The sequence below is a fragment of the Anastrepha ludens genome, chromosome 2, assembly GCF_028408465.1.
Source record: "Anastrepha ludens isolate Willacy chromosome 2, idAnaLude1.1, whole genome shotgun sequence".
NCBI classification, from domain to species: domain Eukaryota; kingdom Metazoa; phylum Arthropoda; class Insecta; order Diptera; family Tephritidae; genus Anastrepha; species Anastrepha ludens.
This window is the reverse complement of record NC_071498.1, coordinates 173,682,685-173,697,645: the sequence shown is the minus strand read 5'-3', so window position 1 is coordinate 173,697,645 and position 14,961 is coordinate 173,682,685. Positions and strand designations below refer to the sequence as shown.

Below are 14,961 nucleotides of genomic sequence, written 5' to 3'. Positions count from 1 at the left end.
AACACAAAATGCACTTCTGCATGTAGAATTGGCTGAAGGAGAGGAAGCTGACTTGTGCCGCATTTAGCTATGAGTGAACTATAATTGTATGTATTTATAATAATTCACACACACATGATATACACATACATACTATACATACATACATACATTTATAGATACATATGTACACATATAAATAGAATATTGTTCATATTTTGCGGCAAATTAAGCAGAGCACATGGCGCTCATTTTACATATGTCGGTGTTGTTGTGCGAAACATATGTTTGGTTAATATAAACATTTGTAAATTCGGTTATGCTTAAGTATGTATATATGTCTATGCGGCAACATCGGAGTTGGAAATAGTGTGCTCATGTAGAAATATAGACCTTTTCTTTGTTGTATTATACTTTTTTCCATTCTATTTTCCGATATTGCTAGCTGCCGCAAGCGTACAAGGCGATGAGTAATCTCACTATTTCTGTTTACATTAAAAATACTTAGTTTACGTATACAAAAATAATATAGCACGCAAGCAAGCGAGCAAGAAAGGTACGCAAGTACAAATTGTATGTTCGAAATGTAGATTTGTGATTGTCTGGGAGTTTTGCAGTGAGGTTTTGGAGTGTTTAAAATGAGCTTTCTACGTTTTCAAGAGAGGCATATTAGTTTCAAATAGTTTTAAAATTAGTTGCAAAGGAGTTTCGAAGAAAAATAAATTTAAATTATTTTTATTTATCTAGTCTTAAATTATTTGTATTTCACGCATGTGCTGGCATGAATCATTTGATCAGGCCTAGATGAAACACAATAGTTGCGTATACGTCATGTATTCGATAAGATGCCGAGAGGACATAGTGAAACAAAAAAATACAGTTGCGTATACGACAGGTATTCCATGAGATGCCGTGAAGACATTGTGAAACAAAAACCACAGTTGCGTATACGACAGGTATTCCATTAGAACGGTGAGGATACTATGGAAGTAAAAATTACCGTTGCTTATACGACATGCATTCCATGAGAACAGTGAGGACATTGTGATACTAAAAAAGCTGTTGCGTATACGCCATGCCTTTCATAAGAACTGTGAGGACATTGTGGATCTAAACCCAAGATGCGTATACGACACGTATTCGACAAGATGACTTGAGAAAAATGTTTTTCTTTGCCCTAGGCAGTCGGTTCTACGTTACCGGAACAACCCGAATTCGTACCCGGCCAATGACTCTCACTCCAGCCGGATTACACGCAATTGCATGGGGAATATTTATGTTGCTTTTGATCCCTGCTTAGATCTCATTTAATATGCACTTTTCACCAACTACTAATTGAAGAGCACCATTTTTTAGTTGCCTTCGATGCACAACAAACAACAACAACACTTTGCCACACTATCTATTTATTCAACATCCTTTGCTCAGAGTTTAAGCAAAATACTTCTCGATTTGTGATGGCGACCTTGATGTTCTGCCAAAAAAAAGCACCGACAAGAAGTGACTTTGCCTTCGAACTGCAAATGCACACTCTGAATCAATATTTCATGTGCGAAATAGGCTTTGAAAATAAATAGCCCTATGGAAGTCAAGAAGTTAACAGATGCTTTAACCCCAATTTATACGTTTGTAGGCTATTGTTAAACAGCAGGTTCTAAAAAATTGCTAAAGTCAAACAAAGTTCAGAAATTTGTGGAAAGAAAACGAAAAAATAGCAGCGGGCCGAACGACTTTACATTGACTTCTTTAAAAATTTAGATTACTGATTACATTATGAATGATGAGATGTACAACTTTGCAGGTGACAACTTTTATGTTATAGATCGTAGAAGAAATGTCCATGAAGAATTTAAAGCCCAAAAAAGGCAAAGTGTGCCAATAAATTATTGGTATAATAAAATATGAAAAATAGATATGCACTTCGATCTTAAAGCCTTCAACGAGGGACGTTTGAAAAGCCCGTGCAAAGTCAGAGAGCTGACAGTACTGGCGCTTATCGAGGGGACTTTTAGTTAGTAGCACCTCTTGGAAGAACACACACCATTATTCAGCCAGATCAGTATATTTTTTTGTGTTTGGCATTCGTTTGAATCGAGGAAGTCGAGTAATTTTCCAGCTCACGCCTCAGCACTTGTGGTTGCAAAAATAATAGAAATAGGGTTCCACAACTCGTTTCACATCCTCCCTATTCTCCAGACTTGGCTCCCTTGGACTACTATTTGTTCCCCAATTTGAAGTAATGACTGTCGGGGAACATTTTTTTCTCAAACGTCGAGGTGATTGCAGAAACGAATTGCTATTTTCCAGGCTTGGACAAATTCTATTATTCGGAAGTAATCAAGAAACTTGAATAGCGTTGGACGAAGTGCATAAGCCTAAAAGGAGACTATGTTAAAAAATAAAGAAATTATTTACCCCATACAATTAATTTGTATTTATTTTTGCACGCACTTTTCAAACGATCCTCGTAAAATGCCAAAATCTTTTTTTCTATCAAATGCAGGTGCGAAGTAGAATTTTGTTAACGAAACGTTGTTTGCTGCTCAATGTAGCAACTATTGCAAAGGTTATTACAGTCTATGCGCTCATTAATTTCAACTGGAGCAAACTTGTATCTAAACGCCTGTTCGTACCAAAAATCAACCCTTTTTCATGTGATATTTTATAAGAACACAAATAGCAAATCATATAGGAATTAAAGCTGCTTTTGATAGGTGATCCGGTTGTTGCAGGTCTACCCATATTTCCACCGATCATTGTTAGTTATTTTTGTTTTTGTAGCTGCATCAAACAATTTCTTACGAGTTCCTGTGAACTAATGCAGAAGTGCAAAATCCGTCGTCATTTATAAATTCGAATAGATCTGACTGTAATGGGAATACCAGCCTGCTAATCGTTTTGTTTCAAATTCACATTAAATTTTTTCTTTCATTTCTAAAAAAATTCATGACCACACTTGAGTCTGTGACTGCATAACAAACCCGCTAAGGCGAACAATTAAAAACACAATTTAATTGGTTTCCAAAATCAATTCCATCGATGTACACGAGCGAAATTTCTCGAGTTCAATGTCAGCACAAAAATGTTGTGTGCAAATATTTATGCACAAATATACCCTTCATCATCCCCCCGTCTAGCATATAAACAATACAAAAGATGAATCATGCGTAATAAATAATCACCACTGCATACGTTTAGTACTGTAAATGGCGTATTTAAGTGATGTATTATCTCAGCTAAATGAATATTCATACATCACATTACCGGGCGTATACGTGATCTTTATTCGTTTGTAAACAATTGCGAGTTATTATAATTCCAGTAACGGTTTCAATCGCAAAACGCAACGTATCGAGTATTGACTTCAATGTGCAGCCTTGAATTATAAAAGCTAGGTGACGAGATACAACGTTTCTTGCTTTCACCCTCACCGGACAGCATAGTAAGCATCACAGGCTGTTGCGAAACGTGTCAAGAAACTTCATAAAACATGTAAAGAAATCATTTTCATGCATTATTGGCGTGTCTGTCGCTTTAGACCGACAAATAGCAAAAACGAGCAAATATTTTAAATAATACATTCCCGTTGTTTGATTGGGTTGATGACCAAATGTGACAGTGATGACATTGATTGAAACAAAAGAAGATTTGCGTTCCATAGATTTTTTAAATAAAAAAATTTCTCACGGATTTTCCTTTCTTTGATTAACTTTTGTTGCGAACACTTATATATTTGGCAAATCAAGAAACAAGAGAAAGAAGAAAAAAAAAAAAAAAAAAAAAACCTTTTCCATAATTCTGCACTTATTTCAATGTAATATTGAAAAAATTTCCAAATTATTTATGTTTACAATTTTCCCAGCTATAGGATTAAAAATCAACAAACAAAAACCTTCAAATTATTAAAAATAAGCCATGGTGAAAAATATTCAGAAGCTTTGACCAATATCACCCGAATAGCTCAGAATAAACGGCTCTCTCTCGCGATTTCGAAAGAATCAGCTGAATGGCTAATGTTACCGTCGTCATGATAGTGGCTTGTATACGAAAAACCTCAAATTGTGTTGGTGATATACGAAAAACATCAACACAGTGTTTGCTCAAGCATTCCTAATCTTTGTATTTTCTCGAAGCCTGACGTCACAGCGAATTCGGAAGGCTCCACCTATTATTCTATAATTCTTGGTATTCGGTCAAGTTACTTCGCTGGCGTTTGAACAACGACTCGTAGGAGGAGTGTGTGAATACGTGGAAAATAAGCTAGAACAATTCTGCTGCTGAATAACCGGTGACGTGACAGCCAAAGTTACTTGTGTAATATCGTTTTTCACCACAGCTCAAGGCGAAACCTGGTAATCTATCATCTAATGAAAACAAGCAGATTTTTTTGTGTACGATGCTAAAAAACCACCTGCAGTCAAGAAACGCGCGCCGGAAACTATTTTTCAATCCTTAAATGAAATAGAAAATTTCGTTGATAAAAATATTATATAAAAATGATGAATTAAAGCAAATCTACATGGAACTTGTAATTTTTTTCTACTTTCTTTATAGCAAAATACAAGGCGAAGACGAAAAACATTATAGAGAAAAGTTCAGTATTGCAAAGTTTTCTATTGAAAAAATATTTCGCTCATCCCAAAGCGCTTGCTTTCAAAAATGTTTAATTGGACATACTCCCATACAATTAACCCGTTGGGAACGAGTGTCGGCATATAACCGTCCAAGCCGTTTTACCGTTCCGGACGTGTGTCGGCATATAGCCGCTCAAATTAGTTCGTCGCTGCAAGGCTCGCGACGTCTGTCGTGCTGAGCGATGTGGTACGCATAGGTGTAGTACAAGAGTCCCTCACGTTTTCATTCAAACACACTAGGGACCATTAACGATGAAGTCTTATCTTCCTTATAATGAAAACTTAGAATGTGAGACGACGGTAAAGTCAGAACGAATTTCAGTTCTTCGATTAAGTATCTCAGTGTTACTGCTAGAGGAAGCAGCAGGGTTATATATTTTATCCCGCGCACGATGGCTAAACGATCTAGAGATGATACGTTTGATAGTGACAGTTCTGACGAATATTACTTTGAATCTGATAAGAGAGAAGACGACGGCATAACTTCGTCAAGTGGAAGTGAAATCCGTGCAATAAGGAATCCACTCAGGCATTTCAATATTAACAGTGATAATTTGTTTATAATTAACGGGTGATATTTTAGCTATTATCTGTTTAAACAGTTGGCTTAAACAGATGACGCACGTTTCGTGTTTTGTTTCACTGTCAAACATTTTCAGATTGGTCTATAATTTAACCATGAATCGTACAAATGCTTTCCAATCATTGAATTTTATTATCAAAATGCGTGTTCTGTTAAGAAAGTTTAAGATCTACTTTTTTATCGAAAAATTGTGTTCAGCGACGAAGCTCATTTTTGGATCAATGGGTACGTAAATAAGCAGAATTGTCGATTTTGGAGTGAAGATCAGCCAGAAGAATTGAAAGAGCTACCAATGTATCCAGAAAAGGTCACAGTTTGGTGCGGTTTATGGGCTGGAGGTATCATTGGGCCGTACTTCTTCAACGATGCTGCGAATCGTAACGTAACTGTGAATGGTACCGTGCTACCGTGAAATGAAATCCAATTTTTTTTTTGCCCAATATGCAAGAGCTTGACTTGCATGACATGTGGTTTCAGCAAGATGCTGCCACAAGCTAACCAGCACGCGTAACAATGGACTTGTGGAGAGGCGAGTTCGGTGAACATTTTATTTCACGTTCGGCACCTGTCAATTGGCCACCCAGATCGTGCGATATAACGCCTTTAGATTATTTTTTGTGGGGCTATGTTAAAGCTCATGTCTATTCAGACAATCCTGCTTCAATTAACGCATTGGAAGACAACATTAAAGCATTTATATGTGAGATACCGGCCGAAACATTGGAAAGAGTATGCCAAAATTGGACTAAGCGGATGGGCCATTTGAAGCGCAGTCGCGGTCAACATTTGCATGAAATAATCTTCAAACATTAAACTATATGGACTGATTTAAATAAAAATTTCATGCATTTTTCTGAATTTTACGTGTGTTTTTTTGAAAAACTTTCCTATAGCTCTTAAAAAATCACCCTTTATTTTGTTTTTGATTGTATGGAAATTTTTTCTTGTGTTAAATAAAACCTTAGTTTTTATAACGTGAAACTTATTTATTTTCTTTACTGCGCACTGCAATACCCCGCGTCCTAAGCGACGCTCGCACGTCGAGCGGCTCCATCCCCAAAGGGTTAAGTAACAGATTTATTTATACTAGGGTTCATCCTGTGGTTACAATCCAAACGTCTCTGTGCCTCCCTCAATTTCTATACTGTTTTTTAACTTTAGCCTTACCACTTATTTTTATTTTTATCGTCACATTAGGGAGAATGAGATAATCTTTATTCTTATTGTTTTCTTTATCCATATTTTTTTTTTTTTTTTTTTAATCTTCATTTTTGCCTTTATTTTTAAGCATCTTTATTTTTATTTTTATCTTTACCCTTATTATTTCTTCCTTGCATTAATCTCAATCGCATTGTTTTCTTAAGCCGCTGCTTAGGTCAGCGCTGCATTCTGCGTGCAGCCGCTGCTTCTTCAGTTCAATGCCAATACCAAAGCATTTACTATTTATTTGTATGTTTGCGGTTAGCCATTAGTGGCGCATGCAAAGCAAGGGAATTAGAAAGCAGCAAACGCGCAACGACTTAGTTGAGGCACGCATGGCAGGCAAACTGCCACAGCACAAAATCAACACAAATCAAAAACGAAAAAACGAAACAAAAACAAGCACAGATAAATGAAAAATATATAGAATCTACCTCGATATAGTGTAGTGCTAGTGCGGATTTGGACATTTGATTTTGTGATTGATTTAAAATAACTGAATTACTTTGTTGCTGTTGCATTAGCACTTGTTGCTGATGTCCAGCAACGGCAACTTGGTTCGGCGCCAACGGTCGGTACGCATCGAAGCACATGGCCGAAGTGGAGGCTGATTGTGTGAGTGGAAATGGCGCGGCATGGTATGAAGCGCTGCCGCCTGGCTGTTGTTGTTGTGCTTGTGTGTTGTGTTGCGACAAAACAACACCACCACCGCCATTATGTTGCTGCTGTTGCTGCTGCTGCTGCTGATATAGTTTCTGTTGCATGCTGCCGAGGCTGTAGTTGCTCTGCTTCGGGTACAGATATGGCTCAAAGGTTTGCAATACTTTACGCTCGGTTTGCAATGGTTGCGGCTGTGGTTGTTGTTGCTGCTGCTGCACTGTTGGCACATTGAAGTACTGCCCAGGCAACAACTGCGGCCTGCTACCCATTAATTGGAAGCCATTGGGCCTTTGCGCCGTGCTAAAGGATGCCGAATGCGCCAAGGCATTGCCACCAAGCCGCGTGGTTGGCTGCTGCTGCTGCTGCTGTTGAGCGTACAAGAAATTGTATTTGGCCTGTTGCTGCTGCTGCTGATGGTGTTGCTGTTGTTGTTGCTGCTGCTTTTGAGCTGGCAAAAATCCTGGCAAATACTGTGTTTGTTGTTGTTGTTGCTGCGAACTCATATATTTATTCTCCTTATTGGTGTTGTTCTTTTGCAGGAAAGCTGCTAGGCCGGTGGCGATTTTCGGCTGCTGCAGTTGCTGTTGTTGCTGCTGCTGCTGCTGCTGATGAACTTGTGCGGATGGCTGTTGCATAAGCTTTTTGCCAACGCTTGTCGCAGAAGCGGCGTGCTGCAAATTATGCGCCGTCTGCTGGTGTTGCATGAACGGATCAGTGGCGCCACTCATAGCTGAGCAGGCAAATGAATTCCAATTCAGGAAGGGTCGCTTCTGTTGCGGATAGGCGTGTTGTTGTGATGGTGCCACCATTTGTTGTTGTTGTTGTTGCAACGCTTGTGGCTTCTTTTGGCGCAGCAAGTCCTGCTGGTGTAATTGTTGTTGTTGTTGCTGTTGATGTTGCTGCAGCGGTTGCAATTGTGGCTGCAACACTTGGCGCTGGTAACCAAATGGAATCTGCGAGGTGGAATTCGACTTGCCTATGGGGTAACTTTTCTTAGACAATGGCAACGGCTGTTGCTGTTGTTGTTGCTGATACAATGCTTTCGTGTTGACATGACCTTCAGCCACTTTACTATTTGGACTGCCCACTGCTGCAGGCGTGTTAATTTCATTGTTTGACGCCATTTTCGCCTCCGTCAGTTTGACTGGTGGCACAACGCGCGCTATTGCCGCTGTCACTTGCTCTGCTTTCAAAGGTGCCACACTGTTACTTGTTGCAGTGGCGCTAGTGCTACTGTCGCTGTTGTTGTTGCTGCTGCCGATTTTCATCATTTCATTCAAACATTTCTCGATCTTATTATCCGCATCCTTTTGACGCTTCGTCAATTCCAAATTGGCACTACTTTGCGTTTTGTTCACTTTGTAGCTCGTCTCACCGCTACTATGTACAACTGCAGTGCCGCTCATTGCGCTGCCACCACTGCTGGGGGTTTGCTTTGCCTGTTGCTGCTGTTGGCCTGTCTTGGCATCGGCCGACGGTATGTGAAATGATGATGTGAATTTCGACAATTGCGGCAAATGTGTGGCGCAGCAATTCGTTGTTGTAACACTACTCGTGCTGATCGTGCTGTTACTCTTTTCCGATTTGCGATCAGACGATGACGGTGTAGTGGTGACGACGGCGGCCGCTCCAACATCAGCTGCACTCGCGGCAACTGTCACAGCAGTTCCAGACTCTTTACTCAACGCAGCGCACGCCACTTTGATGTTGGCGTTGTTGCTTGACACATTTTGCTTTTGTGGCCGCGTTTGCAACTGTTTGGCGTCTTGCTGCTGCGTCTGCGTCTGTTGTTGTTTACTTTCCGGCTGTGGTTTTTCTGTTTTCTTGTGTTGTTGCTGGTGCACTTGTGCCAGCGCTTGTGACTGCTTCTGCCGTATCATCAACTCATCACTCAGCGCCGATTTCGGTTTCTCACTTGGAGCCACCAAAGAAGTTGTCATTGCAGGCGCAAGTGGGGTGGTGGCTGAAGTTTTGGCCGGTGTCAGTGTGGCCGCAGCGGCTGCTAGCATAGTTTGGGATGATGACTCACCGGCAATGGGCCGCTGTTGTTGTTGATGTTGCTGCTGCATATAGAATGGACTATATTTAGCTGCCGCTCCAACGCCAAAAACACTTGAACTCGAAGAGCTCTTAAGTAAACCACCGGGTGGATTCGTTCCTGCTATCGGCGTGACCAACGTTGTTGCCGAACTGGTCATTAGCGCTTTGGGCTGACTAATCTGCTTCGCAGCGGTTGGCGGCGGAGCTGCTGCTTGGGACGCGGGTAGCAGAATGGCCGTGTTTGATGTGCTGCGACTCAGAGCAGGCAAATGTTTCATGTAGCAGGGTATGTGTGTGCGACTCGATGAACGCGTCAGATTATTTGATGTCGGTGCAGGGAATTGTGCTTGTGTTTGCGTTTTCCCAGAGTTCGCGTGTGTGGAGATCAGCCCAGAGGGCACGTGTGAGAGTGAAACGCTTTTGTTCAATGGCGCCAATTGAGTTAGTTGTTGTGGCGGCGGCTGCACCTGTGGTGTTGACTGTTGTGTATTTATCTTCACGGGCACTTTACTGACGAAGCTTGTGGGCGCCGTGGGATTGGTGGGAGAATTTTCATTGCATATTAGCTTGTAAAGATCCTCTTTGGTAACGGCCTGCCGCACCTTCATATCCAAATGCGAGAGTGATGCGTTCTTTTGCAGTTTATTTGGCTTTTGGAGTTCTTTTTGTGCTGCTTCTGCAACAGTTGGATCGAATATGGCGAGCTTTTTCGCTGTTTGTGCATCCACTTTTAGTGGCGCACCCGCGGCTCCTACTGTATTCACCGTAGGCGCACAGATCTTTTCATAGTTCCATATAGAACGCTTTGGAGTTTGATGCTTCTGTGAAGAGGCGAGATTCTCCGTCCAGAAATCATTCATGAGCTGTTTGTTAATTGAAAGGTTCGAGCCGTTGGTGGCTGAGTCCTTCTGCTGTGCCGACAATTGGCTCGATTGTGGCAAGCCACCAGATGACATAAATCCTTGGATGCCAGCATATTGTGGCTGGTTCGAGTACGGCATGCTGTTACTTGAGGTGCTGCGTTGTAGTTTAGGCATTTGTTGCTGACCGAGTGAAGCGAAAATCGACGGGTATGCCAGCCGTGAGCGGTTGGCGGCTGTAGTTGATTGTGCACTTTGCAACGAGGGAAGAGGATTACCGAAATTTATAGATGATGACTTAGTTAAATTGTTGACCGGTTCGAAGTAATTACTTGGCGATTGTTGGTCACTTTGCGCGGGTATTATGACGCTTTGGCGGGAGTTTGACTTAGAAACGGGTGCCTGCCGACGTTTTAAGCGATCGTATAAGTCTTCGCACTCTTGAAATTCCTTATGCAATTTCTTATCGAGCTCAGTGTAATCGGGTAGACTTTTGAGATATTTATTCATCATTTCAATCTCTGCATCGTAAATGTTTGCATCCATTTTTACAGCCGCTGTCTGCTTCTCCAGTTCTTTCTGTTGTGCCACCAATTTGTCCAAGTCGAACTCAGGCAAAGGTTTTGACGAGCTCGCAGCGGCTTCTGGTGGTAAACGTACGCCTATGCCGCTGCCCGTTCGATTATTCGGTGAGCCAACGGCTGGCTTGGCGCCATGTCCACAGTTGAAACCTTTCAAAGGCGTCGCCGCACCATCTTTCGGGCTCGCATTTAGCAATCGGTGCACGTTCCCACTAGAATTGTATTTGGGCGCACGCATTGGCACAGGTGGCGGAGGCGAGGACGAAGGTGACGAGGTCGACGAGGATAGCGACAGAGACGAACCCGGGCTAGACGTCATGGCGGCCATCATGTGTGGCGGTACCGCCGGTATTGAAATCGGCGACGTTATTGTACCAGTAGCGGTATTGTAGGAGAGATGATAGTTCTTGCGTGCGACCGGTGGTGTGGACTTGGGACTCGCCGGCAAGAGTGGCCGATTTTTGCGCCCGCCTAGAGGTGAGGAAACCGGCGAGCATAGACTGGTCTTGGATTCCGTCATCCTGGAAGGTAGCACCGTGGGTAGTTGTGTGGCTGCAACGTGATATGCTGGCTGTGATACCGATTGTGTGCCGGCAATGGGTGGGGATTTGCCAAACGCGGCCACGGGTACTGGCACCATTGGCGGTGAATTGTCCAGCGCAATGGATGCATTAGCACCGACTAAGGGTGCAGCAACAGCCATAATTTGCGACTTTTTGGTTTCTTTGCTGCTGCTGCTGCTACTTGTTTTGGCAGTTCGCGCGTTGTCTTTGGACGTGGGCGTGGGTGTTGGCGTAGAAATCATAAATTTGGCAGCTGCAGACGCTTTTGTGGAAGCGGATATGGGCGGCGGTGGTGGCTCATTGCTGGTGTTTGGCAGTGCTGCTCCTTTGTTTATTGTTATTGTTGTTTTAGCATTGGTTTGAGCGGGGGATCGGTGGACATTTTCACTCATTTGTTTCGGGGGAACGGATTTTCAATGTTTCAGGTGTAGTAATATTTTATTTTATGTAATTTTAAGCGAGATTTCGAACGCGATTTGCTCTCTCAGAAAGGCTGACTGATATAATTAACGAATATTAAAATATTTACGGGTACACAATCACATAGTTAAAGCTTTGATGGGAGTCGCTTCTGATGCGTTTAAATTACTTGTATATGCAAGCAATAATTCCTACCCGGCCGCTTGCCCTCAACTCAGATACAATCATTTATCATTACATTTTTTAAATCGAGGTTCATTCTATTCTTCTCACAACATTTAACACCGTGTGACACCACAGAAACACAGCTCAACACTGACCTTGAAACGTTCACATACGTGTACAAACACTGCATTAACGACACAACTCAAAATGCCAACACATAAACCAAAACCAACACACGAACGACCAACCAACCTTCAGATACTGCTCCGGTATTTTACCATTCTTTGGAATAACAAACTTCTTAATGATAATGATTTTATCGCCTTCGATCTTTTGTATGGTAATCGGCACGCCAAGTTGTGGACGTTGATTTGGCGGAGGGCGCTGCACCACCGGATGTGCGGTACGCACAGCCCCACCTTGCGGTCCTGTAAGTATGCCACCCGGATTTGGCTTTGGCGGCACCGCAGCTGTGGTCGCTGATTTTTGTAGTCCAACTGTAGGCTTCGGCTTGGGTTTGGGCGCAGCTGCGGCCGGTTTCTGTTCCTTTTTCTCGCTGCGCACAATCGAAAAGTGGTAGAGCGGCTTATCGTCATCGAGTATACTCTTCTGTGGCACGACCTTCTTTTCGACGCGACGCAGCACCACCCCTAACATTGGCGCTTCATTCTTCTTGATGCCAATCAGTGACTTCGGTGGCGATACCTTTTTGAGATTTACACCCAATTTGACACCGACCGGCGGTGGTGTTTTGGTGCGATGCACCATCTTGCCACTGGGTATTTCGCGTCTCACGTCATCATCAACTATTTTGTCTACATCAGCAGCCGTGAGTTCATCCTCTTCAGCACCTTTCGGCGGAATGGGATTAGTGTGCAAAACGGGCTCAGGTGCCACTAGAGGCGAGGGTCCTGGGAAAAGCGCCGACAAACTACTTCTACGTCGCTCCATATTCGGCGTTGAAGTCGTTTTCGCAAGTGGAAAGAACGGTGCTGAGGGTAGCGATGCTACAACAGTTGTTGACATCTCCTCAGTTGTGCTAGCGGCGCTGCCACGTCTACTGGGATTTTTACTGGCATTCATCGAAACCGAAACGCTGGCAGATGCCGAAAGCGCTGAACCAATGCTACTCAAACTCGAACTGTGCAGACGGTCTGGTGCCGCACTGCGTTCACGGTGTAAGCGGGACAACTCGTTTGACGACATAGCTGGCGCGCCAGGCGAGACAGGCGACAGCGAACGCTCTGGTTCTGTTTCGCGTGCAACATCCAAATCACGCTGACGTCGGTGCATACGCAGTAATTCGATCGAATCTGCAATCTTATGATGATTTTGTTGGGTTTCATATTCTTCAGTGGACGATTTAGAAGTAGAACGTTTGCGTGACTCGTCTTCGTCACTGACCGCACCGCGACCTTTCGACAGATTATCAACTGAATGAAGCTCCAATTGCGGTTTTGGTGAATTCGTTTTGGTTGTCGAGCGGCGTACATTACCGACGACATTCGCCCCACTGCTATCGCTACCAAGTGACAATAATTGCTCTTCCATGCCGTCATCGAGCACATTCGGCAGCGACGCGACACGTTCGCGTGGTGGGGGCGAGTGCGGCAAGAGGCGCACATCTCTCGGCGGTGACATATTGCCATCGTAGGTGCGTGGAGATGGCGAGTGTGGCATGCCAGGCGGCGACGATGGTGTTAGGGGCACATCACTTGGTGGCGAGCGCGAATTGGAGATGACACGTAGCTTAGGCATAGATCTGTTTGTATCCACCACGGCGGCGGCGGTGTTGCGAGGTGTTGTGTTATCAATTAAGCTGCTGCTGCTACCAGTGTTGAGCGCCATTAAGCCTGATGGTATGGCAACTGCTGGTGTTGCGGGTGCCGATACCGATGAGGTAGCCACAGCGGAGGCGAGCACAGTTTTGATTTCAGCTGCGGCTGCAGCGCGTATAGCGGCCAGCTCAGTGGCCGTCATCTGTTTCACGCTCAGGCGACGTTGCACATCGACAACATGAATTTGGCCACCACCGGTGCCAGCATTACCGTTGGCGTTATTCGAGTGTAGGTCGGGGCAGCTGAGGGCGATCAATTCGCTAAATTCGTTGGACATTGCCGCGCGCGTCGTTACTTGTTAATTTGTTGTTGTACGTGCTGTGCGCTGGCTGCTACAATTTGTTGGTAGATTTGTTGGCTTAAATTGTTGTTGTTATTGTTGGCTAAAAATTTGTTGCGATTAGGGTCGTGCAGTGTGGTTTTCACGTATGTTCAAGGTTAGCCTCTTTGTGGTTAATAAATTCGAAAAATCACTTTAGCTTAATTTTCTTTTTTAGAGAACACAAATTCAAGGCACAACAAAATTCAAATTTCAATTGCAAATTCAAACTCATAAATGAATAAAATAAAATTTACTTCAATTTGCTGCAGCTGCTTGCAAATTCGTTGCTACTGTCTGATTACTCAACACAAAATGGCGAATATTTTATGCGCCTTCACACGATTTTTCTGACATTATTCGTACCTATCGACGGCGGCTATCACACAAACGGTCTGTCCGCTAAAAGAGCTTGTTAATTATTGAGAAATGCGTTTCAAGTGCAAAAGCGAAAATGGCCAAATCGATCGAAACGATACAGAAAAGACAAATGGATCGCTTCGACTATTTCATTTTACCCCCATTTCATTGCATTTCTATTTTCACTTTGGATTGATGATTGGCTGCTGGTGTTGAGGGGGTGGTTGGTTGGGGGGGAGGGTTATACACTGGTGGTACGCACCTTCAAAAGTGATTCGAGGCAAAGGCAATAATGTAATGCATTTTTGGCAGAAACTAAATCGACGATATATAGAGCAGATCTACAACTACAGCGACCGACCACACAAATCGACACTGTTTGGGTCGAATCGAAATTGTACACATCTTTTCGTTTGTTGGCGCCTTTTCGCTTAACCTCTCTTGGGGTGAAAACAAATTGGCTTTTAGTTGAAATTTGCCAGCTTCTTCGTGCCAATTCGTTGTCATCAATCAGCGAAGTTATGTACAAAAACAATGACGTCTTTGGGGGAAGTCTTTACAGAAATACATACAAAAATTCACAAAAAAAAAAAAAAACAAAATAAAAAACTTTATACCGAAATTTGCTTGCGCATTCAATGAAATTTTACTAGGTGTCGCTTTGATTTCGGTAAGTAAATAACTAAGAAGTGCTTTTAGAGTTTGTTTGGGGCAACCTTGATCTTGAGACCATGGCAATACACATTTATCTTGGGACGA

At 43.0% G+C, this 14,961-nt stretch overlaps 1 protein-coding gene across 3 annotated transcripts in view; it reads right to left on the bottom strand.

Annotated features, from left to right (window-relative positions):
- The window catches only part of LOC128855892 (probable dual specificity protein kinase madd-3), a 59,069-nt gene extending 44,330 nt beyond the window's left edge, over positions 1 to 14,739 (bottom strand). The window contains exon 1 of one of the 3 annotated variants that reach the window (XM_054091117.1): positions 11,938 to 14,739. In XM_054091117.1, coding sequence (XP_053947092.1) covers positions 11,938 to 13,800 — 1,863 coding nt within the window. In that variant the 5' untranslated portion in view covers positions 13,801 to 14,739. The other 2 variants (XM_054091112.1, XM_054091113.1) reach the window with 2 other exon arrangements.
- Positions 14,740 to 14,961: the final 222 nt, after the last annotated feature.